At 48.0% G+C, this 24,718-nt stretch overlaps 1 protein-coding gene across 1 annotated transcript in view; it reads right to left on the reverse strand.

Annotated features, from left to right (window-relative positions):
• Positions 1-8,132: 8,132 nt before the first annotated feature.
• The window catches only part of ZBTB4 (zinc finger and BTB domain containing 4), an 80,824-nt gene continuing 64,238 nt past the window's right edge, over positions 8,133-24,718 (reverse strand). The window contains exon 3 of the mRNA XM_060779852.2: positions 8,133-23,154. Coding sequence (XP_060635835.2) covers positions 19,369-23,139 — 3,771 coding nt within the window. The 5' untranslated portion in view covers positions 23,140-23,154 and the 3' untranslated portion in view covers positions 8,133-19,368. The remainder of the gene's footprint in view (positions 23,155-24,718) is intronic.

Below are 24,718 nucleotides of genomic sequence, written 5' to 3' on the forward strand. Positions count from 1 at the left end.
AACACAGCCGGGCGGTCATTTTGGTGTCTGCTGTTGACATAAACTCTCCAAGGGTCAAGGGCCTTGGGCAAAGGCTGGTTTCTGCTGGGGAGAAAAACCTATGGGTCCGGGGCCCCTGGGGTCTGCTTTCTGGACCCTTTTGCGCCTGGACCGATGCTTTGGAACATCATCCTCCAAGAGACGGCACCCAAAAAGTGGTCCAGCGCTCTCCAAAGGGAGGGTGGCCTTGTTCTGGCCGGTTGTGGAGCTCCCTGTTCCCTTTGGCCAGGTGCACCGTGTTTATTTGCAGAGACGTGCACGCATCAAGTCCAAAGCTTGCTCCTAATACAGAATGCAAGAGGTCTTTCTCTCACCCTAGACACTCCACAGGTATAGAAACCTCACTTACCTAGTTTCAGTCATGCAGTCATGGCGGCCACATGACCTTGGAGGTGTCTACGGACAACGCTGGCTCTTCAGCTTAGAAATGGAGATGAGCACCACACCCCAGAGTCAGACACGACTGGACTTAATGTTACCTACCTAGTTTCTAACAGACCTCACAACCTCTGATGCCTGCCATAGATGTGGGTGAAACGTCAGGAGAGAATGCTTCTAGAACATAGCCATTGAGGTATGTGCATGGTAAATTTGGTAAGTTTTCGTCGGGGTTTTTTTTCGCGTTTTGCTGTCCCGTTGAACGCCCTTTCCATTTTTATATATATAGATAGCAGGCCTGGGCAAACTGTTAGGAATTGTGGGAGTTGAAGTCCAAAACACCTGGAGGGCCCAAGTTTGCCCAGGCCTGGAATACAGCCATTGAAAGCAAATTAATACCAATTAAATGTGGCCCCATCTCCACTTCCGTATTATCCAGTTTCTGGATCCAAGTTATCTGCATTGAACTGGACTAAATGAGGTCCCGTCAACACTGTCATATGATCCAGTTTCTGGATCCAGATTATCTGCTTTGAACTGGATTAAATGAGGCCCCATCTCCACCTCCATATGATGCACCTGCATTGAACTGGATCATATGGGGTCCCGTCTATACTGCCGTATGATCCAGTTTCTGGATACAGATTATCTCCCTTGAACTGGATTAAATGGGGTCCAGTTTACACTGACATACAATCCAGTTTCTGGATCCAGATTATCTGCCTTGAACTGGATTAAATGGGATCCAGTTTACACTGACATACAATCCAGTTTCTGGATCCAGATTATCTGCTTTGAACTGGATTAAATGGGGTCCAGTTTACACTGACATACAATCCAGTTTCTGTATCCAGATTATCTTCTTCAAACTGGATCATATAAGGCTCAATCTATACTGCCATATGATCCATTTCTGGATCCAGATTATCTGCTTTGAACTGGATTATATAGGCTCCTGTCCACCTCTATATGATGCATCTGCATTGAACTGGATCATATGGGGTCCTGTCTATACTGCCATATGATCCAGTTTCTGGATCCAGATTATCTGCCTTGAACTGGATTAAATGGGGTCCCGTTTACACTGACATATAATCCAGTTTCTGTATCCAGATTATCTTCTTCAAACTGGATTATATAAGGCTCAATCTATACTGCCGTATGATCCGGTTTCTGGATCCAGATTATTTGCTTTGAACTGGATTGAATGAGGCCTCATCTCCACTTCAGCAAGATCCCGTTTCTGTATCCAGATTATCTGCTTTGAACTGGATTAAATGAGAACCTGTCTACACTGCCATATTATCCAGTTTCTGGATCCTTATTATCTGCCTTGAACTGGATTATATAGGTCCCTGTCAACAATGCCATATAATTCAGTTTCTGGATCCAGATTATCTGCTTTGAACTGGATTAAATGGGGTCCCGTCTATACTGCCATATAATCCAGTTTCTGGATCCAGATTATCTGCATTGAACTGGGCTATATGAGGCCATGTCTACACTGCCATATGATCCGGTTTCTGGATCCAGATTATCTGCCTTGAACTGGATTATATGAGGGCCCGTCAACACTGGCATATAATCCACTTTTTGGATCCAGATTATCTACAAACTGGATTATATGAGTCTGCATCTATACTGCATATAATCTAGTTTCTGAATCCAGGTTATCTGTTTTGAACTGGATTAAATGGGGCCTCATCTCCACTGTCATATGATCCATTACTGGATCCAGATTATCTGGTTTGAACTGGATTAAATGAGGCCCCATCTACACTGTCGTATAATAGAGTTTCTGAATCCAGATTATCATCTTTGAACAGGATCAAGTGGAGCCTTGTTTACACTGCCATATGATCCCATTTCTGAATCCTGATTATAAAATCCTGATTATATATAATCCTGATTATATAATCACTGAACTAACTAAATAAAGTTTATTATTATCTGCTTGAGCTGGATTAAACAAGGCCCCATCTCCACTGCCACATAATCTGCTTTGAACTGGATTATATGAGGCCCCATCTCCATCTCCATCTGACGCATCTGCATTGAACTGGATCATATGGGGTCCCGTCTATACTGCCATATGATCCAGTTTCTGGATCCAGATTATCTGCCTTGAACTGGATTATCTTCTTAAAGGCCCTGACAAACTGCCATGTATAATCTGATTGCAAGCAGATAATCTGGATTCAGAAACTGGATTATAGGGCAGTGTAGATCCAACCTGAGGCTGGATGGACACTGCCCTTTAACCCTGTTTCAGAATGTGGATTGTTATCTGCCTTGAACTGGACCAGATCAGTCTACACGGCCCTGAAATCCAGATCAGTGCAGTCAATTCACATTCTGAAACTGGTTTACAGGGCAGTGTAGACGCAGACTGAAAGTTGGCTGTCCTTCCCAGTCAAAAGGCAAGTGGAGGCTGCTGACCGCTGGGAAACCCTCTGCTTTCTCAGCAAAGTGGACCGGTCATCATCCCAGGGGTCAAAGGCCGTGTTTGCTCAGGGTTGCATCACCAGCAAAGGATCACGTCTGGGGCCAAAGAGACAGGGCGGCGGAGTCTTATGGGGCCCCAATGGGGTGGAAGGGTGGGCACACCTTTCTGGAATGCTATGGCACCCTGGGATTTGTAGTTCACCAAGGTTGAAGTAGTCTACACAAACAGTTGAATGGATGCAGCTAGACTCCACTTGGCTCAGTGCTATAGAGTCCTGGGATCTGTAGCATGACAACAGCTTGAGCCCTCAGCAAACTACAACTCCCTGCATTCCACAACATGGAGTGGGGTCAAAATAAGGTGGTATTTGTAGCTCAGTGACTGAGTGACTCAAGGTGGTGGAAATCTATAACTCCCATGAATACGTAGCACTGAGTCATGTTGGCCCATGTGCAGCACATCTTTCTGAAATGCTATGGAACTCAGGGAGTTATAGTTCGCCGAGGTTGAAGTAGTCTACACACACTGTTGAATCAATGCAGTATGACTCCATTTGGACTGCCTTGGCTCAGTGCTATGGAATGCAGGGAGTTGTAGTTCACCTAGGTTGAAGTAGTCTACACAAACAGTTGAATGGATGCAGTTTGACTCCACTTTGGCTGCCTTGGTTCAGTGCTATGGAATCCTGGGATCTGTAGCTTGACAAGGCCTTGAACCCTCAGCAAACTACAACTCCCTGCATTCCACAATATGGAGTGGGGTCAAAATACGGTGGTATTTGCAGCTCAGTGACTGAGTGACCGGCCCTCTTTGCCAGAGGAGGCTCAAGGTGGTGGAAATCTATAACTCCCATGGATACGTAGCACTGAGTCATGTTGGTCCATGTGTAGCACATCTTTCTGAAATGCTATGGCACCCAGGGAGTTGTAGTTCGCCTAGGTTGAAGTAATCTACACAAACTGTTGAATCGATGAAGAATGATTCCATTCAGATTGCTTTGGCTCAGTGCTATGGAATCCTGGGATCTGTAGCTCGCCAAGGCCTTGAGCCCCCAGCAAACTACAACTCCCTGCATTCCACAACATGGAGTGGGGTCAAAATACGGTGGTATTTGCAGCTCAGTGACTGAGTGACCGGCCCTCTTTGCCAGAGGAGGCTCAAGGTGGTGGAAATCTATAACTCCCATGAATACGTAGCACTGAGTCATGTTCGCCCATGTGCAGCACATCTTTCTGAAATGCTATGGCACCCAGGGAGTTGTAGTTCGCCTAGGTTGAAGTAGTCTACACAAACTGTTGAATCGATGCAGTTTGACTCCACTTGAGCTGCCTTGGCTCAGTGCTATGGAATCCTGGGATCTGTAGCTCGCCAAGGCCTTGAGCCCCCAGCAAACTACAACTCCCTGCATTCCACAACATGGAGTGGGGTCAAAATACGGTGGTATTTGCAGCTCAGTGACTGAGTGACCGGCCCTCTTTGCCAGAGGAGGCTCAAGGTGGTGGGAATCTATAACTCCCATGAATACATAGCATTGAGTCATGGCAGTTAAAGGAGTGCCAAACTGTGCTAACTTTATAGTGTAGATGCATCCACTATTGGGTGAATGTTTCAAAGGACCCGATTTGGTTGATCTATTGAGAAGTTGAGAATTTGGGGTTCACTTAGGCAGAAAAAGAGAAGCCTTAAATACCTAAAAGCACTAGATCCAGTCTCATCTTGGATGCTAAGCAGGGTGAGCCTTGGTTAGGACTTGGATGGGAGACCGCCACAGAATCAGTTTTGAGTACTCCTTGCTTACCAAAACTGTAAAGCCTCCAATGGCACCTGGACCTTGTGTGAGCTGTGATGCTAAGCAGGGTCGTCCCCGGATAGGACTTGGATGGGAGACCACCACGAAATCAGTTTTGAGTATTCTTTGCCAAAGGAGACTGTAAAAACCCCAATTGCACCTGGACCTTGTGTGAGCTTTGATGCTAAGCAGGGTCAGCCCTGGCTAGTACTTGGATGGGAGACCACCAAGGAATGCTCAGCCCTGTAGGCTCTATTTGAGAGAAAGGAATGACGAAAACCACACCTGAGGATTCTTTGCTTAAGAAAACTTGAAGAAGTTGCAAAAAGAAAAAAGTCAGAAGGGACCCTAAAAGGTCATCTGGTCCACCCACTCACTCCGTGTCCCAGGGCTCGACTTCTACACCACCCAATCACATGTTTTAAGAAATCAAACTCCTAACTTTGAATAGAAACCATATTTGACTTCACACTACCCTAAAGGCATCTGGACCTTGTGTGAGCTTTGATGCTAAGCAGGGTCAGCCCTGGCTAGGACTTGGATGGGAGACCGCCAATGAATGCTCAGCACTGTAGGCTCTATTTGAGAGGCAGGAACTAGGAAAACCACACCTGAGTATTCTCCACTTAAGAAAACTTGAAGAAGTTGCAGAAAGAAAAGAGTCGAAAGGGACCCCAAAGATCATCTAGTCCACCCACTCACTCCCCGTCCCAGGGCTCGACTTCTAGACCACCCAATCCCATGTTTTAAGAAATCAAACCCTCACTTCTAATAGAAACCACCTCTGACTTCACAGTATCCTAAAGGCACCCCGACCTTCTGTGAATTTTGATGCTAAGCAGGGTCAGCCCTGACTAGGACTTGGATGGGAGACCACTACAGAATCAGTTTTGAGTACTCCTTGTCTATGAAAACTGTAAAAACTCCAATGGCACCTGGACTTTGTGTGAGCTGTGATACTAAGTAGGGCCAATCCTGGCTAGGACTTGGATGGGAGACCGCCAAGGAATGCTCAGCCCTGTAGGCTCTATTGGAGAGGAAGGAACTAGGAAAACCACACCTGAGGATTCTTTGCTTAAGGAAACTTGCAGAAGTTGCAGAATGAAGTCGAAAGGGACCCCAAAGCTCATCTAGTCCGGCCACTCACTCCCTATTCTAGGCCTCGACTTGAGGAAGTTGCAAAAAGAAAAGCATCAGAAGGGACCCCAAAGGTAATCTAGACCACCCAATCCCATGTTTTAAGAAATCAAATCCCTCACTTCTAATAGAAACCACCCCCGACTTCATGCTATCCTAAAGGCACCTGGACCTTGTGTGAGCTATGATGCTAAGCAGGTTCAGCCCTGGCTAGAATTTGGATGGGAGACTGCCACAGAATCAGTTTTGAGTACTCCTTGTCTAAGAAAACTGTAAAACCTCCAATGGCACCTGAACCTTGTGTGAGTTGTAATGCTAAGCGGGGTCAGCCCTGGCTAGGACTTGGATGGGAGATCGCCAAGGAATGCTCAGCCCTGTAGGCTCTATTTGAGAGGCAGGAACTACAAAAACCACACCTGAGGATTCTTTGCTTAAGGAAACTTGAAGAAATTGCAGAAAGAAAAAAGTCAGAAGGGACCCTAAAGGTCATCTAGTCCACCCACTCATTCCCTGTCCCAGGGCTCGACTTCTACACCACCCAATCCCATGTTTTAAGAAACCAAATCCCAACTTCTAATAGAAACCACCCCCAACTTCACGCTATCCTAAAGACACTTGGACCTTGTGTGAATTTCAATGCTAAGCAGGGTCAGCCCTGGCTAGGACTTGGATGGGAGACCACCAGGGAACATCCAGTGGTGTAGGCTCTATTTGAGAGGCAGGAACTACAAAAACCACACCTGAGGATTCTTTGCTGAAGAAAACTTGTGGAAGTTGCAGAAAGAAAACAAGAGTCAGAAGGAACCCCAAAGGTAATCTAGTCCACCCACTCACTCCCTGTCCTAGGGCTCGACTTCTAGATTACCCAATCCCATGTTTTAAGAAATCAAACCCCTCACTTCTAATAGAAACCACTTCTGACTTCACAGTATCCTAAAGGCACCTGGACCTTGTGTGAATTATGATGCTAAGCAGGGTCAGCCCTGGCTAGGACTTGGATGGGAGACCGCTACAGAATCAGTTTTGAGTACAGTTTGTCTAAGAAAACTGTAAAAATTCCAATGGCACCTGGACCTTGTGTGAACTGTGATGCTAAGCAGGGTCAGTCCTGGCTAGGACTTGGATGGGAGACCGCTACAGAATCAGTTTTGAGTACTCCTTGTCTAAGAAAACTGTAAAAACTCCAATGGCACCTGGACCTTGTGTGAGCTGTGATGCTAAGCAGGGTCAGCCCTGGCTAGGACTTGGATGGGAGACCGCTACAGAATCAGTTTTGAGTATTCCTTGTCTAAGAAAACTGTAAAAACCCCAATTGCACCTGGACCTTGTGTGAGCTTTGATGCTAAGCAGGGTCAGCCCTGGCTAGGACTTGGATGGGAGACCACCAAAAACCAGTCAGCGCTGTAGGCTCTATTTGAGAGGAAGGAATGACAAAAACCGCACCTGAGGATTCTTTACTTAAGAAAACTTAAGTTGCAGAATTAAAGAGTCAGAAGGGACCCCAAAGGTCATCTAGTCCACCCACTCACTCCCTGTCCCAGGGTTCGACTTCTAGTGCCGCGAACATATCCAAGAGCCCTGCAAATGTCCTCCACAAACACCACACTGCCCACCAGCCAAGTGAAGGCTTTTGGATGGGGACAATTTCATTCTAGGTTTTATGTGTTTCCTCCACCACAGACATCCCAGTGTTTCTGACGCTCTCCATTGCTGTGGAATTTGCACGACCCCACCCACTGCCTCTCCTTGAGGCTCTACTTGAGAGGAAGGAACTAGGAAAACCACAACCTGAGGATTCTTCGCTTAATTAAGAGTCAGAGGGGACCCCAAAGGTCATCTAGTCCACCCACTCACTCCATGTCCCAGGGTTCGACTTCTAGTGCCGTGAACATGTCCAAGAGGCCTGCTAATGTCCTCCACAAACACCACACTGCCCACCAGCCAAGTGAAGGCTTTTGGATGGGGACAATTTCATTCTAGGTTTTATGTGTTTCCTCCACCACAGACATCCCAGTGTTTCTGACGCTCTCCATTGCTGTGGAATTTGCACGACTCCACCCACTGCCACTCCTTGAAGCTCTACTTGAGAGGAAGGAATTAGGAAAACCACAACTGAGGATTCTTCGCTTAATTAAGAGTCAGAGGGGACCCCAAAGGCCATCTAGTCCACCCACTCACTCCGTGTCCTAGGCCTCGACTTCTAGACCATCTAAATCCCACGTCTGAAGTAACAAAACACTGTGCTTCTAATACAAACCACCTCCAAACGTCACAAAGACAGCCGTGTATGTATGTATATATTTGTTTGTTTGTTTTGTTTTCCACTGCTTTTCGAGTTGAGCGTATATTTGCCTTTTTTTTTATTCTGAAGTAGTTACTCGAGTTACACACAAAGATGCAGAAAGATAAATACGGCATTATTATTATTATTGTTTTTCTCGTCTAAACGGACTCTTCACACTGTCACACTTGGAACAAGAGACCGGGAAAAAGCGGCAAACAAATTATTATTATTATTATTATTATTCCTCCTCAGTATTATTATTATTATTATTATTATGAACAGTTTTGTCGATTATTTTGTTTTAAACCCTTGGTATTGTTTTGTATTTTTCTCTCTCCTTTCTCTCTTTCCTCCTTAAAACAGGTTTAAATCTCTAAAGTGCCATAAAAACTAGCTAGAGGTGCTTCTAAAAAAATAATAATAACAACAGAAGAAGAAGACAAAGAGTTACATTCAGTAGCAAACGGTCAACAATCACCGAGAGCGTTGCCCCCAACCCGTCCCCCAAAATCCCCACCCCACCCCACCCGTGACAAAGTGCAAAAGATCGGAGAGATGGACAGCTATGTACAAAGTCAGTGGTGGCCCCTCGGACCCCGAAACCCTCCCTTGGTGACCCCCCAAACCCCCAAGACCTTTGGTGCTCCTTCTCCAACCCTACTCCCTTGGGCTCACCCCACTCCTCACATTCGCACAAACACACAGAGACTCAAGACGCGACACAAGGAAACAGGGGTTCGGTTTTGGGGGAGACAACGTAAGAATGTGGATCTCCTCCTATAACTCTTCTGGACCCCCCCCCCCACTTTGGTCCTCCAGGTGTTTTGGACTTCAACTCCCACAATTCCTAACAGCCGGTAGGCTGTTAGGAATTGTGGGAGTTGGAGTCCAAAATAACTGGAGGGAGGATGCACATTTCCCATGCGCGCCCTAGTATTTCCCATAGGGTTGAACTTGGGAGTATTTGGAATCGTGGCCCCCGTTTACACTGCCTTATAATGAAGTTTCACAATCCAGGTTGGACCTACACTGCCATATATATCATTTCCAAATGAGCTGGATAAACAAGGCCCCATCTACACTGCCATATAGTCCAGTTCAAAGCAGATGATATGGATTCAGAAACTGGATTACACTATGTAACATGGTCGATGATAATAGATAATGGAGTTGGAAGAGACCCCAAAGGTCATCCGGTCCAACCCCATAGATAGATAGATGGAGAGATAGATAGAGAGATGGGGGGGGGGGAGATAGACAGGAATAGATAGATAGATAGATAGATAGATAGATAGATAGATAGATAGATAGATAGATGAATCATGGAGTTGTAAGAGATCCCAAAGGACATCCAGTCCAACCACTAAGATAGTAGGTAGGTCAGTAGGTCAAGAGATAAAGAGAGAGGGAGGGGGGCAGACAGAAATATATGATTGATAGATAGATAGATAGATAGATAGATAGATAGATAGATAGACAGATAGATGAATAATGGAGTTGGAAGAAACCCCAAAGGACATCCAGTCCAACCACTAAGATAGGTAGGTAGCTAGGTAGAGAGATGGGGGGGGGGGGGGAGACAGACAGAAGTAGATAAGAAAGATAGATAGATAGATAGATAGATAGATAGATAGATAGATAGATAGATAGACAGACAGATAGATCATGGAGTTGGAAGAGACCTGATGGCATCCAGACCAATCACTAACATAGGTAGGTAAGTAGGCAGAGAGGTAAGGGGGAGAGACAGACAGACAGAAGTAGATAGATGGATGGATGGATGGATGGATGGATGGATAGATAGATAGATAGATAGATAGATAGATAGATAGATAGATAGATCATGGAGTTGGAAGAGACCCCAAAGGACATCCAGTCCAACCGCTAAGATAGGTAGGTAGGTGGGTAGAGAGATGGGGGACAGACAGACAGAAATAGATAGATAGATAGATAGATAGATAGATAGATAGATAGATAGATAGATAAATCATGGAGTTGGAAGAGACCCAAAATGACATCCAGTTCAACCGCTAAGATAGGTGAGTAGGTAGGTAGAGAGATAAGAGGAGAGACAGACAGACAGAAGTAGATAGATAGATAGATAGATAGATAGATAGATAGATAGCAGAATCATAGAGTTGGAAGAGACCCCAAAGGATATCTAGTCCAACCCCTAAGAGAGAGTCAGTCAGTCAGACAGACATACAGACAGACACAGATAGAAAGATAAGGAGATGGATAGAGAGAGAAAGAGATGGTGGAATCATGATGTTGGAAGGGACCCCAAAGGACATCCAGTCCAACCCCTAAGATAGATAGATAGATAGATAGATAGATAGATAGATAGATAGAGATAGATAGATAGATCATAGTTGGAAGAGGCCCCAAAGGACATCCAGTCCAACCCCTAAGTTAGATGGATGGATAGACTGAAATATCGTAGTTGGAAGAGAATGCAAAGGACATCTGGTCCAACCCCTAAGACAGCTAGATAGATGAATCATGGAGTTGCAAGAGACCCTAAAGAGCATCAGGTCCAACCCCTGAGATAGATAGACAGATAGAGGAATCATGACGTTTGAAAAGACCCCAAAGGACATCCAGCCCAACCCCAAAAGAGACATAGATAGATAGATAGATAGATAGATAGATAGATAGATAGATAGAGGCATCATGAAGCTGGAAGAGACCCCAAAGGATATAAAGTCCAACCCCTAACATAGATATAGATAGATAGATAGATAGATAGATAGATAGATAGAGATAGACAGACAGACAGACAGACAGACAAACAGACACACACAGACAGAAACATGGATTTGGAAGAGACCTCAAAGGGTATCCAGTCGAACCCCTAAGGTAGATAGACAGATGATAGATCAGGCGTGGGCAAACTTCAGCCCTTCCAATGTTTTGGACTTCAAAGAAGTCCAAAACACTTAGAGGGCTGAAGTTTACCCATGCCTGTGATAGATAGATAGATAGACAGACAGACAGGTGATAGATAGATATGCAACACAATGTTTTGTTCCAGAGTTATAAATGTAATTATTTCCTAATTGGTTCCTATCATGCTAACATGGGAAAAGTTTATTAAAGTGCAAAAAACTTTTGTTTTTGCAGGAGGGACATCATGCTACAGCACATTCGGCTTTAGTTTTCATTAGAGTCACTTATTCAACATAGTTTGTGGCCACAAAAGCGAAGTTTTTGGAGTAGAGCAGCTACTTTCAAAGTACAGACCGCACAATTAAACAGGAAACAATACTTTCAAACCAGGAACATGGTGCTAACCAGGAACTTTGCTACATAGTGCTATATGGCAGCGTAGATGGGACCCCAGTTTAACTGCATTGCATGAGTCTGCACTGCCATATAATCCAGCTCAAAGAAGATAATCTGGATTCAGAAACTGGATTATATGGCAATGAAGGATGAGACCCAAGTGCATTGAGCTGCATTATACGAGGCTACAGAGAAATACGAGGGTTGAATGTAAAGTAATGCCTCTACCTTCGTAACTCCTCAACAGATGTCAGTATGCAGCAGGTACTGGCTTGTTCAGTAGACTCTCCTCTACAGTTCCATTTTCGCAGGAAGCCTTAGCATTGAACGGTTGTGTTGTTAAAGTGCGAAGTATGGAATCCTGCACAGACGGTCGGTCAATGCGAGGGCAGAAGGTGTCACCTCAACATTTTTAAACTTATTCACCCAATGACACACAGTACTCACATCAACACAATCACTATAAACAGTTTGCATTCTCTGATGAATCTCTTTTGGGGTGACACCTTCTGCTGTTAAGAATTCAATGACTGCATGTTGCTTAAGTCGCACTGACTGACCGTCCACACAGGGTTCAATACTTCTCACTTTAACAACACAACCGTTCAATGCTAAGTCTTCCCAGAAAAATAGAACTGTAGAGGAGAGTCTACTGAACAAGCCAGTACCTGCTGCATACCAGTGAGGAGTTACAAAGGTGGAGGCATTACGTTTTATTCAACTTTCATATTTCTGTAGTTCAATGCTAAAGCTTCCTACCAAAATGGAAATGTAGAGGAGAGTCTACTGAACAAGCCAGTACCTGCCGCATACCAGTACTTCCATCTGTTGAGGAGCTACGAAGGTGGAGGCATTACTTTTCATTCAACCCTCGTATAATGCAGTTCAATGCATTATATGGCAGTGTAGATGGAGCCATAGCTTTCCACTTTCTGGACATTCCAGGAGTTTTGGACTGCATCTCCCAGAATTCCTAGTCATTGGCCCACACAGCGGAGGCTTCTGGGAGTTGAAGTCCAAACTGCAGGATTGAAAGTCCAACCTAAACATTAGGCAAGGCTTCCTCATAGTTAAGAGCTGTTTGGCAGTGGAATAGGTTTCCTTGGGGGGAGGTATTAAGCAGAAGCTGGATGGCCATCTGTCGGGAGGGCTTGAATTGCGTCTTCCTGTCTAGCAGAAGCGGGTTGGACTGGATGACCCCTTGAACTCTCTCCTCACTATAGGATTCTATTCTCCTGCAAGGCTAGAGTTTGGGAATCATTGATTTGTATGCAGAGTTTTTCCGGGCCCATAACCTATAGGGCTTCAAGACAATGGAATCACTCAATATCCTATTACCGGCTGTTGGAATTGTGGGAGTTGTAGTCCAAAACACCTGGAGGGCCCAAGTTTGCCCATGCCTGATTTAAAGGGTTAATCTAGCCTCCTCCTCAACTCAGGCTCTTCCCACTGACTTGGACCACAAGACCCATAATCCACTATCAATCTGACTGGGGATTATGGGGAGTGTAGTTCGAAGTGGTCGACTCCTTCAGGCACGAGGAACAGACTATCCATATTTTTTAAAAGGGTTGATCTAGCCCCCTTCTCAACCCATGCTCTTCTCATTGACTCCAACTACAAGACCCATAATCCCCCATGACTGGGGATTATGGGGAGTGTAGTTCGAAATGGTCGACTCCTTCAGGCATAAGAAACAGAATATCCATTTTTTTTTAAAAAAGGGTTGATCTAGCTCCCTCCTCAACCCAGGCTTTTCTCATTGACTTGGACTACAAGACCCATAATCCCCCATGACTGGGGATTATGGGGAGTGTAGTTCAAAATGGTCGACTCCTTCAGGCACGAGGAACAGAATATCCATATTTTAGAAAAAGGGTTGATTTAGCCCCCTCCTCAACCCAAGCTCTTCCCATTGACTTGGACTACAAGACCCATAATCCCCATGAATCTGGCTGGGGATTATGGGGAGTGTAGTTCAAAACGGTTGATGCCTTCAGGCATGAGGAACAGAATATCCATATTTTTGAAGGGTTGATCTAGCCCCCTCCTCAACCCAGGCTCTTCACATTGACTTGGACTACAAGACCCATAACCCCCCATGACTGGGGATTATGGGGAGTGTAGTTCAAAACGGTCAACTCCTTCAAGCATAAGGAACAGAATATCCGTACTTTTAAAAAAGGATTGATCTAGCCCCCTCCTCAACCCAAGCTCTTTTCACTGACTCAGACTACAAGACCCATAATCCCCATGAATCTGAATGGGGATTATGGAGAGTGTAGTTCAAAACGGTTGACACCTTCAAGCATAAGGAACAGAATATCCATATTTTGGGTTGATCTAGCCCCCTCCTCAACCCAAGCTCTTCCCATTGACTCGGACTACAAGACCCATAATCCCCATGAATCTGGCTGGAGATTATGAGGAGTGTAGTTCGAAACGGTTGACTCCTTCAAGCATGAGGAATGGAATATCCATATCTTAAAAACTGGAAGAAAATTCCTTAAATTGGGCATTTCCTGGCAGAAAAATGGAAGAATGCCTATTCTATATGGTCTCAAAATATGCATTTGCATAACGAAAGCGAACGCCACTTCTCTTTCCCGTGGAGGCCTCCAAAGACCATTCGAAATGCAAGCAAGGCTTTACACTGAGCATCCCTTCCCTCCCTTTATTTCCAACTTAAGGACTGAGTTCCTACAACACAGAATATATCTATATCTATATATATACTAAAACTTTAGCAAAGTGGCTAATGTGGTCCTTGAACTTTGGAATAATTCATCCAAATGGTCCTTATCCTGAATGCGCTTCACTCTAGGGAAGGGGCTTTTCCATAAGATCCTAGAAATCTGGTTTCAAACCTTTTCTTGGGAAGGGATAGAAGGGGACGAGCATTGCAAAAACTTAAAAACACAGTGGATCCCCGGTCTTGTTTGGCTCAATCCCCACGACCCGAAACCCATAGGATACAACAGGATGGTAGTAGCAAAAATAGGCTCTTCCTTGTATTGTCGAAGGCTTTCGTGGCTGTTGTGAGTTTCCCGGGCTGTATGGTCATGTTCCGGCAGCATTCTCTCCTGACGTTTCGCCTGCATCTATGGCAGGTATCCTCAGAGGTTGTGAGATCTGTTGGAAACTAGGAAAATTGGGTTTATATATCGGTGGAATGATGTCCAGGGTGGGAGAAAGAACTCTTTGTCTGTATGTTGCAATTGGCCACCTTGATTAGTATTTAATGGCCTTGCAGCTTCAAAGCCTGGCTGCTACCTGCATGGAGGTTACAGACAGACATTGCAGTTGCTGTTGCCCATTTTTGGTCAACAGATATTTAGCTACTTGTGCTCCTTCTATTTTTATCAGTTTGATACTAATTTATGAGGAGACCCCGGTGGCGCAGTGCGTTAAACCGCTGAGCTGCTAAACTTGTTGACCGAAAGGTCGCAGGTTCGAATCCAGGGAGCGGCGTGAGCTTCCGCTGTCAGCCCCAGCTTCGGTTAACCTAGCAACCTGAAAACATGACAATGTGAGTAGTTCAATAGGTACTGCTCCGGCGGGAAGGTAAGGGTGCTCCATGCGGTCATGCTGGCCACATGACCTTGGAGGTTTTTGAGCTATGTTAATCCAACAAACGAACATTACTGTTTTATTTATATAGATATTTCGATACTAATATCAAGTCAATACAGAGCTTATGGTATAGTATAGGATGGCGTAGGAGCCCTTGGTGGTGCAGTGGGTTGAAGTGCTAAGCCGCTGATCTTGTTGACCTAAAGGTCACAGGTTCGAATCCAGGGAGCGGCATGAGCTTCCGCTGTCAGCCCCAGCTTCTGCCAACCTAGCAGTTCGAAAACATGCAAATGTGAGTAGATCAATAGGTACCGCTCTGGTGGGAAGGTAAGGGTCATGCTGGCCATATGACCTTGGAGGTGTCTACGGACAACGCTGTCTCTCTGGCTTAGAAATGGAGATGAGCACCAACCCCCAGAGTCGGACACGACTGGTCTTAGTGTCAGGGGGAAACCTTTGCCTTTACCTACTGATTTATGCAATGCTTTTGATAGGAAATAAATAAATAACCTGCCTGGGGGAATCCTTTGTTGGGAGGTGTTCGCTGGCCCTGATTGTTTCTTAACTGGAATTCTCGTTTTTGAGTGTTATTCTTTACTAGCTGTGTCCTGCCACGCGTTGCTGTGGCCCAGTCTGTGTATATGTGTTTTGTGTATGTATATATGTGTGTATATATTTGTGTATATGGGTATTTATGTGGTTATGCGCATGCGTTGTAATGTATTATTTTATTTTTACTTTTTAAGTCTCTTCTGCTGTGTTTTTCAGTGTTTTTATGAGTGATGGTTACTCATTGGCCTGAGAGGTGTCTTGTGTCCAAATTTGGTGTCAATTCGCCCAGTGGTTTTTGAGTTACGTTAATCCCACAAACGAACAGAACATTTTTGTTTATATAGATTTACGGTAATGAGGTTTTTTTAAATACTGGTAGCCAGATTTTCGTGGTTTCATCCTTTTTGTTGAAATGGTCCACATGCCACAGAATTGGGCGAAACTCCACTTGCCTCGTTTCCAACAGACCTCACAACCTCTGAGGGTTTCTGCCATAGATGTGGGCGAAACGTCAGGAGAGAATGCTTCTGGAACTTGGAAAGCTCACAACATCCCAGGCTCTTCCTTCTTTCCAGTCTCCCTTTGTGTGCATCAACTCCACTTGCCTAGTTTCCAACAGACCTCACAACCTCTGAGGGTCCCTGCCATAGATGTGGGCGAAATGTCAGGAGAGAATGCTTCTGGATCGTAGAAAGCTCACAACATCCCAGGCCCTTCCTTCTTTCCATTCTCCCTTTGTGTGCATCAACTCCACTTGCCTAGTTTCCAACAGACCTCACAACCTCTGAGGGTCCCTGCCATAGATGTGGGTGAAACGTCAGGAGAGAATGCTTCTGGAACGTGGAAAGCTCACAACATCCCCAGGCTCTTCCTTCTTTCCATTCTCCCTTTGTGTGCATCAACTCCACTTGCCTAGTTTCCAACAGACCTCACAACCTCTGAGGGTCCCTGCCATAGATGTGGGTGAAACGTCAGGAGAGAATGCTTCTGGAACGTGGAAAGCTCACAACATCCCCAGGCTCTTCCTTCTTTCCATTCTCCCTTTGTGTGCATCAATGGGCTAAGATTCCTGCATCCTGTTTGCTTGTGGATGATGGGATTTGCAATTCTGCACAACTCATCATCGGGGAAAGGACAGAGTAGGTGCATGATGTGCATTCAGGTTTCGGCAGCTTTCAGGGAGGGAGAGGCTGCGCTGCTGCCTTCACGCAACACTGCCCTCTTCTCCTCCTCCTCTCCTCCGCCTGCTTCGCTCTCTCCTTCCCTTCTTCCTCTCCTGCCAAAAGGAAAATGTGATTCATCTCATGGAGGCTGCAAAACAAAACAAGGCCAGAGAGAGGGAAAGAGCAAAGGGAGGAAGGGAGGGAAGCGCTCCAAAGCTCCAAAACTTCTGCCGCAGCAGCTGCTCGGAGCAAAGAAAACAAACAGGAAGGCCGGAAGCTATGGGAACTATAAATCCCTCCTTTGCTAGGGACAGAGTTGGGGGGACTTCCAAAGCCAAGGAAGTCTGTGAGAGCCGTTCAGCAGTGGAACTCTCTGCCCCAGAGTGCGGTGGAGGCTCCTTCTTTGGAAGCTTTTAAACAGAGGCTGGATGGCCATCTGTCAGGGGTGATTTGAATGCAATATTCCTGCTTCTTGGCAGAATGGGGTTGGACTGGATGGCCCATGAGGTCTCTTCCAACTCTAGGATTCTATGATTCTATGATTCTAATAGTTGTGTCAGCAACAATTTCAAGGTGCATCTGCGCCAGGCACAGGCCAACTCTGCCCTTCAGGTGTTTTGGACTTCAACTCCCACCATTCCCAACAGCCTCAGGCCCGTTTCTTTTCAACAAGGGTTATGGGCCCAGTTGTGGACTTCAACTCCCACAATTCCTGACAGCCTCAGGCCTGTTCCTTTTCAACAAGGGTTATGCGCCCAGTTGTGGACTTCAACTCCCACAATTCCTAACAGCCTCAGGTTCTTTTCTTTTCAATAAAGGTTATGGGCCCAGTTGTGGACTTCAACTCCCACAATTCCTAACAGCCTCAGGTTCTTTTCTTTTCAACAAGAGTTATGGGCCCAGTTGTGGACTTCAACTCCCACAATTCCTAACAGCCTCAGGTTCTTTTCTTTTCAACAAGGGTTATGGGCCCAGTTGTGGACTTCAACTCCCACAATTCCTAACAGCGTCAGGTTCTTTTCTTTTCAACAAAGGTAATGGGCCCAGTTGTGGACTTCAACTCCCACAATTCCTAACAGCCTCAGGTTCTTTTCTTTTCAACAAGGGTTATGGGGCCAGTTGTGGACTTCAACTCCCACAATTCCTAACAGCCTCAGGCCTGAGGTTGTTAGGATTTTTGGGAGTTGAAGTCCAAAACACCCAGAAGGCCAAAGTTGGTCCATGCCTTTGTCTTCTTGGAGCCTCCATCAAGGGATCATCTGAATATCCATGTTATGGGACCCCAGTCCAAAACATCTGGAGGGCTGAAGTTGGTCCATGCCTTTGTACTCTTGGAAGCTCCATCAAAGGATCATCTGAATACCCATGTTGTGGGAGCCCAAGTCCAAAACACCTGGAGGGCCAAAGTTGGCCCGTGCCTTTGTACTTTTGGAGCCTTCATCAAGGGATCACCTGCATACCCACGTTGTGGGAGCCCAAGTCCAAGACACTTGGAGAGCCAAAGTTAGTTCATGCCTTTGTCCTCTTGGTACCTCCACCAAGGGATCATCTGCATACCCACATTGTGGGAGCTGAAATCCAAAATACTTGGAGGGCCAAAGTTGACCCATGCCGTTGTACTCTTGGAACCTCCATCAAAGGATCATCCGCATACCCACATTGTGGGAGCTGAAATCCAAAACACTTGGAAGGCCAAAGTTGGCCCGTGCCTTTGTACTCTTGGAGCCTCCATCAAGGGATCATCTGCATACCCACGTTGTGGGAGCCAAAGTTCAAAACACTTGGAGGGCCAAAGTTGGCCCGTGCCTTTGTACTCTTGGAGCCTCCACCAAGGGATCATCTGCATACCCACGTTGTGGGAGCCAAAGTTCAAAACACTTGGAGGGCCAAAGTTGGCCCGTGCCTTTGTACTCTTGGAGCCTCCATCCAAGGATCATCTGCATATCTACGTTGTGGGAGATGAAATCCAAAACATTTGGAGGGCCAAAGTTGGCCCATGCCTTTGTACTTTTGGAGCCTTCACCAAGGGGTCATCTGCATACCCACATTGTGGGAGCTGAAATTCAAAACACTTGGAGGGACAAAGTTGGCCCGTGCTTTTGTACTCTTGGAGCCTTCACCAAGGTATCACCTGCATACCCACGTTGTGGGAGCCCAAATCAAAAATACCCAGTGGACCGAAGTTGGTCCGTGCCTGGCGTAGATGCACCCTCACTACAACTCCCCTTTGTGTACTACGTTTCGAGGCTGGCGGGTGAAAGGAAAGGGCTGCAACGACACCACAGGACAGCGAAGACGTGGCGGGACAACGGGGTTTACGGAGAGAGCAGGGCGGGTTGTGCAAATTCACTAACAGTGTCTACTGAGCAAGAAGACATTCATCTGGAGGGAATGGGGGATTTGGGGGTTCTGGGGAGAAGAGGGGTTACCCTGTACCTATTTTTTGCTATTTATCTATTTTCTTTTTACAGTCTTGTCTATGAGGTGCCCCACTCAAGACACAACGGATGTGAAGCATGGTCAGGTTCAGAGACGCCCACGGATCGGACACACACATCGGAAACAACACGATCCTCTTCCAAATCTGCACGCACACACTCCCAGGCACGCCTCTTTTGCAGAACGGAGGGGATTTACCGTCCTCGCACCTGACCCTCCTTTTCCCCCTTCCCCAAAATATCCCCGGTGCCCCTCTCCCCACAAAGAAACCCTTTTCTGTCTCTCAAAGAAGGGCTCCTTTCTTCAGCCGCTCGGAAGCGCTGGCCGGTTCTCCTCTGCCCTCGCGGAGCACGCCAGCAGCGGTCCCCATTGCCACGGCTGCCCCATTGGTTCCGGCGCCAGCCTCGTGGACCTCACTGCGGCACGGGTTCATGGAGTAGCTGAAGACGCTAGGCAGGAAGGGCAGGGGTTGACCCTTGTCATCGGGGACCACCATGTTCAATGCCACTGGCAACGTGAAATTGTACGGGTAGGCCGCCGCCAAGAGCTGGTGCCCGTACATTAACGGGTAGGGGTCCGGGTAGAAGCCCATCTTGCCGTCCCCATCGCTGCCGCCCGCCTTGTTGAACTGGATGGCGCTAGGGTAGGTCAGGAACGAAGCCTTGTCCTCTAAGTCCTTCCGGGTACGGCAGCTTCCCGGAACCAGTAGCGGCAATGGGTACTCCTGGACTGGGTATCGCTCCTCTTCCAGATCCGGTGGCTGTGGCGCTGGCGGCACTAACACCTCCTTCTGGACCAAGCCGGTGTGTGAGATGACGGGGTCTTGGAGGGAGTGCGGCAAACTCGGGGGCACTTCCACAAGGCCAGGGACAGCCTCCAGAATGGGTGGTTGGGAGGGGATGTGTTCAGAGAAAGGGGAACCGCCTTCCTCTGGCAGAGGGGAGTTTTCCACCGGCAGCATCGGCGCCAGAGTCCGGACGTCATATGGTGTCAGGTCCATGGGCGGAGGATCGTCTTCCGGCGCTTCCTGTTGGATGACAGGGGCTTCTCCGCTGGAGGACGACACCTGCATCTCTTGAGTGGTCTCTTCTTTGACGATGGGCGAGAGGGGGGGTGCCAGGGGCAAGTCGGGGGTCTTCTTGGAATAGGCGATGACGGTGGTGGGAGTCGGCAAGGGAAGAGGTGGCGATGGCGGGGGTTCTGGCTCCTTGTTTTCGTGCCGCTTCATGTGGCGGCTGAGCGCCGCGGCGGTCTTGCAGACCTTTGTGCAGTCGGTGCAGGTGAACCTCGCCAAAGGCTTGCGGCCCACCCGGTGGGGACCGCCTGCGATGGACACCAAGGAATGTTCCTCCTTCCCGAAGCGCCCATGCACCCGCTCATGTTTCCTCAGTTTCTTGAGGGCGGAGAAGAGTTTGCCGCAAATGCTGCACTCGTGCTTCCACTCCGAGCCCCGTCCATTCCCGGTTCTGGGTGCTTGATCTGTTCCTTCACCGTCCGAAGTGCCCCCAGGTGCCTCAGTGGACATTGGCTCACTGGTCCCCATGCTGGCATCGTCTTTGGCCTCCTCTTCTTCCTCCTCCTCTTCCTCCTCCTCCTCAGCCTCCTTACTCTTCTCGGTACGTTTCATCCAGCGCAAAGAGCGCAACTTGCGACGCCACCGTGACTTCTTCACCTTTGGCATGGCGTTGCTGGTACCACCACTGCTGCATGTCTTTCGTTTGGGCTTGTAGCTGTAGTACGGGCGCCAGAGCTGGTCTTCGGCATCTCCCCGGTCACTCTCCTCCTCGCCACTCTCATTAGGGTATGGGCAGTCGCCATGTTTGCCCTGTGGTCCCAGCAGTGGTGGCGGCTGCTTGTCACCGTTCTGGTCCCAACCGAAATCAAAGCGCCTGCCTCCAACACGGCTGCCTTTGTCCAGCATGAGATCCGTCTCCGAAATCCGTCGCTTGACGATTGCTTCTTCACCGATACGCACCGTGATCTGGCAGAGTGGTGCAGCGCGGCTTTCAGAGGCAGTCCCGACATATGCCGGCTTTGCCATGTAAGTCATTGTACGCCCGGCCCGCGGACCCTTCGCTTTGTGCCCGTGTTCGGTCCCATTGTCTTCTGAGCTCTGCTCGTCTGCCTTCTGGGACTGGATGTATTCCTTGAGTACTTGTTTCTTGATGGGTTTGGTCACATCTGTGGAAGGCATAGTCTGTGGCAGGAGAGGAGGAGGTCCTGGATCTAATGATGGATCCGAAGACTTGCTGTTATATGTGATCACCGAAGAGGCCTGTGACTTCACCGAAGTACTGTGGACTATCACAGAAGAAGTTGGCCTCCCAAAGGCGATGACCGTGGGGGCCTCCACCGCAGCCCCCGGCGGCTCGTCTGGTTGGGCTGTGTCATCGATTGGTGGGAGCACAGGCATCTCCCGGATGGTCTCTTGCTGCTGAAAGCTTTCTTCCTCTGGCAGATCCAAGGCGCTGCCATTGGTTGTGAAGACATCGCTGGGACCCAATGAGGAGACCAAGTTCCCATCTAAAGAGTCATTGTCCCCCAACGTCATAGGAATGGGCTGAGTTGGGAGCAAGAGGTTATCTGGGACCAGCCCTTGGCTGTAAGTTTTATAGGGCCTCTTTTGGGAACGCATGGGCAAGAGCCGGTAGAGTTTCAGAGCATTGAGCTTAGGCTTATAGCCACCGTTGGGGGTCTTTTCTGAAGAGATGAGACCAGGATTGATTCCGTGGAAGGCTTTCTGGTGGGTCTTCAGGTTGTAGTAGGTGACAAAGGTCTCCCAGCAGAAGATGCACTGGTACCGCCGTTCCCCCGTGTGCCAGACCTCGTGTTTGGTGCGGTACTCAGCCAGGGCAAAGACCTTGTCGCAGTAACGGCACGGGTATTTCCGCCGCCACGAGTGGACGTTGGAGTGGCGCTTGAGGCTTGAAAGCGTCATGTAGGATCGCTCGCAGACAGTGCAGAAATAGATGATGTGGCCATCCACCACTTTGACAAAGTGGTCTTGGTCGGAGATATAGTCCATGCGCGGCAGGCTACGGTGGCGGAACATCATGCCTTTCTTAGTAGAGGCTGGTGCTGCCGCCGGCTTGGGAGGTAGGGCGGGATCTGATGGTGTGTCGCTGCCTTCCAACGTGTTTTCCTTGGGCTCCTCCACTTCCTTGCATATGACTTCGTGCGTCTGCAGGCGTTTGATGTGAATGAAGCTCTTCCCACAGTGGCGGCAGGACAAGGAACGGCGTGTCCGGTGCAGCTTCATGTGGAGGCTGAGCGCCGAAGACGTGGTGAAGCTGCGGCCACAGGTTCCGCAGCAGAAAGTGCTACTGGCCGGATACGGAGCTCCTGGCGGGGATGAAGGCTCCTGGACCGTGTTGTCATCGTTGGTGACAGAAGCAGAGGGAGAAGTGTCCTGGTCCCAAGCATTACTTCCTTTCAGCGCAAAAGCCAGGTCAGGGGGCGGTGGTGACATTGCGGCGACCGAGCTGAGGTTGTACAGGATCTTGGCCGTTTCTTGTTCAGCGTCAGGCCGGGCGTCTTCCACTGGGTTGAGTGCTTTGGTCGATTCCTCAGAGCAGAAAGGGCTGGAAGGCTCGGCTGAGCGGGGAGCACAGGTGAGGTCGATTGGTGACCCGCATGGCCTGGAGGGGGTGGCCGCGCCGGAGTCGTCCATCTTGGCACCTGCTGAGGAGTCATCCAAGTCCTCCAAGCGCGAGATGCCCAGGCGCCGGCCGACGGCTCCAATTTCCTTCGCGGCTGCCGGGGTGGGCACTGAGAGGTGGGAGTTGTAGATGAAGTTGAGGATGTCGGAGAAGACTTCGGCTTGGATGTCGGGAAGCTCCAGGATCTGGCCTACCTCACGGCACACTGAGTCCTCGGAAAGCACTTCCTTGAAGTAGGGGCTGGAGGCGGCGAGGACGTTCTTATGGGCTTTGAACTTGGTGTCTTCTGCAATGATGGTGATGTCGCAAAACTGGCCGCGCAGGCGCTGCTCGTTCAGCTGGACCAGGAGGGAGCTGGAATGGCTGACATCTGTGACCTCCACAACCGGAGCCATTGTGCTGACTCTGACCTGCGGGAAGAAAGAAAAAACGAGTCAGCAAAAGGATTCCCAACAGTTCTCTACATAAAGCAGGAGTCACTGAAGCTTAGATCTGGAAATTTTTGAAGACCGGGATATCCGTACGGAGACCAAGGTGCTTGTTTATAAAGCTATTGTTCTCCGTACCCTATTATACGCCTGCAAAACGTGGACTGTCTATAGACGTCACACTCAACTCGTGGAACGATTCCATCAGCACTGCCTCTGAAAAATCCTGCAAATCTCTTGAAAAGACAGGCAGACAAATGTCAGTGTGCTGGAATCATAGAATCAGAGAATCAAAGAGTTGGAAGAGACCTTATGGGCAATCCAGTCCAACCCGCTGCCAAGAAGCAGGAATATTGCATTCAAATCACCCCTGACAGATGGCCATCCAGCCTCTGTTTAAAAGCTTCCAGAGAAGGAGTCTCCACCACACTCCGGGGCAGAGAGTTCCACTGCTGAACGGCTCAGAAGAAGCTGTTCAGCAGTGGTGGTCTTTGGAAGAAGAAGCAAAGACCACCAGCACTGAAATGATGCTTCTATGTCACCAACTCTGCTGGACCGGCCACGTGTTGCTTGTTACAGCCTGGGAGAATCCTTTGTTGAGAGGTGACTAGGTGTTCCTGATTGAAACATTCACACCTACCTCCAACAGACAAGAGTTCTTTCTTACTCACTGGACTTTCCACAGATATATAAACCCAATTTTCCTAGCTTCCAACTGACCTCACACCCCATGAGGATGCCTGCCAAAAGTGCAGGTGAAATATCAGGAGAGAATGCTTCGGGAACATGGCCAGACAGCCCGGAAAACTCACAACAACCCAGTGATTCCAGCCATGAAAGTCTTCGACAATAAAGGGGAAGACCTTTGTAAAACTACAACTCCCATATTTCGATAGCATTGAGCCAAGGCAGTCAAGTGTTACCATAGTGTCTCCTCTCTTTTGCACTACACGTATTGTGACCCATCTGCCCCACTTTAGCAATTTCACAGAGATTTTATTTATTTGTTTGTTTGTTTGTTTATTTATCGTGTCAGGAGCAACCAGACAGTTGTATTACATTTTTAACAAAACAAACAAACAGACAGACAAAACACAGAATTTGCAAGCTTGGTAGTTTATTAAATGTCCTTTGACCAGTATCTGGCCACTTGGAGTGCCTCTGGTGTTGCCGCAAGGAGGTCCTCCACTGTGCATGTGGCAGGGCTCAGGTTGCATTGCAGCAAGTGGTCAGTGGTTTGCTCTTCTCCACACTCGCATGTCGTGGATTCCACTTTGTAGCCCCATTTCTGAAGGTTGGCTCTGCATCTCGTGGTGCCAGAGCGCAGGCTGTTCAGCGCGTTCCAAGTCGCCCAGTCTTCTGCGTGCCCAGGAGGGAGTTCCTCATTGGGTATCAGCCATGGATTGAGGTTCTGGGTTTGAGCCTGCCACTTCTGGACTCTTGCTTGCTGGGGCGGTTCCAGCGAGTGTCTCTGTAGATCTTAGAAAACCATTTCTTGATTTAAGTCGTTGACATGCTGGCTGATACCCAAACAAGGGATGAGCTG

The sequence above is a fragment of the Anolis sagrei genome, chromosome 6 (assembly GCF_037176765.1).
Source record: "Anolis sagrei isolate rAnoSag1 chromosome 6, rAnoSag1.mat, whole genome shotgun sequence".
In the NCBI taxonomy this organism is placed as follows: domain Eukaryota; kingdom Metazoa; phylum Chordata; class Lepidosauria; order Squamata; family Dactyloidae; genus Anolis; species Anolis sagrei.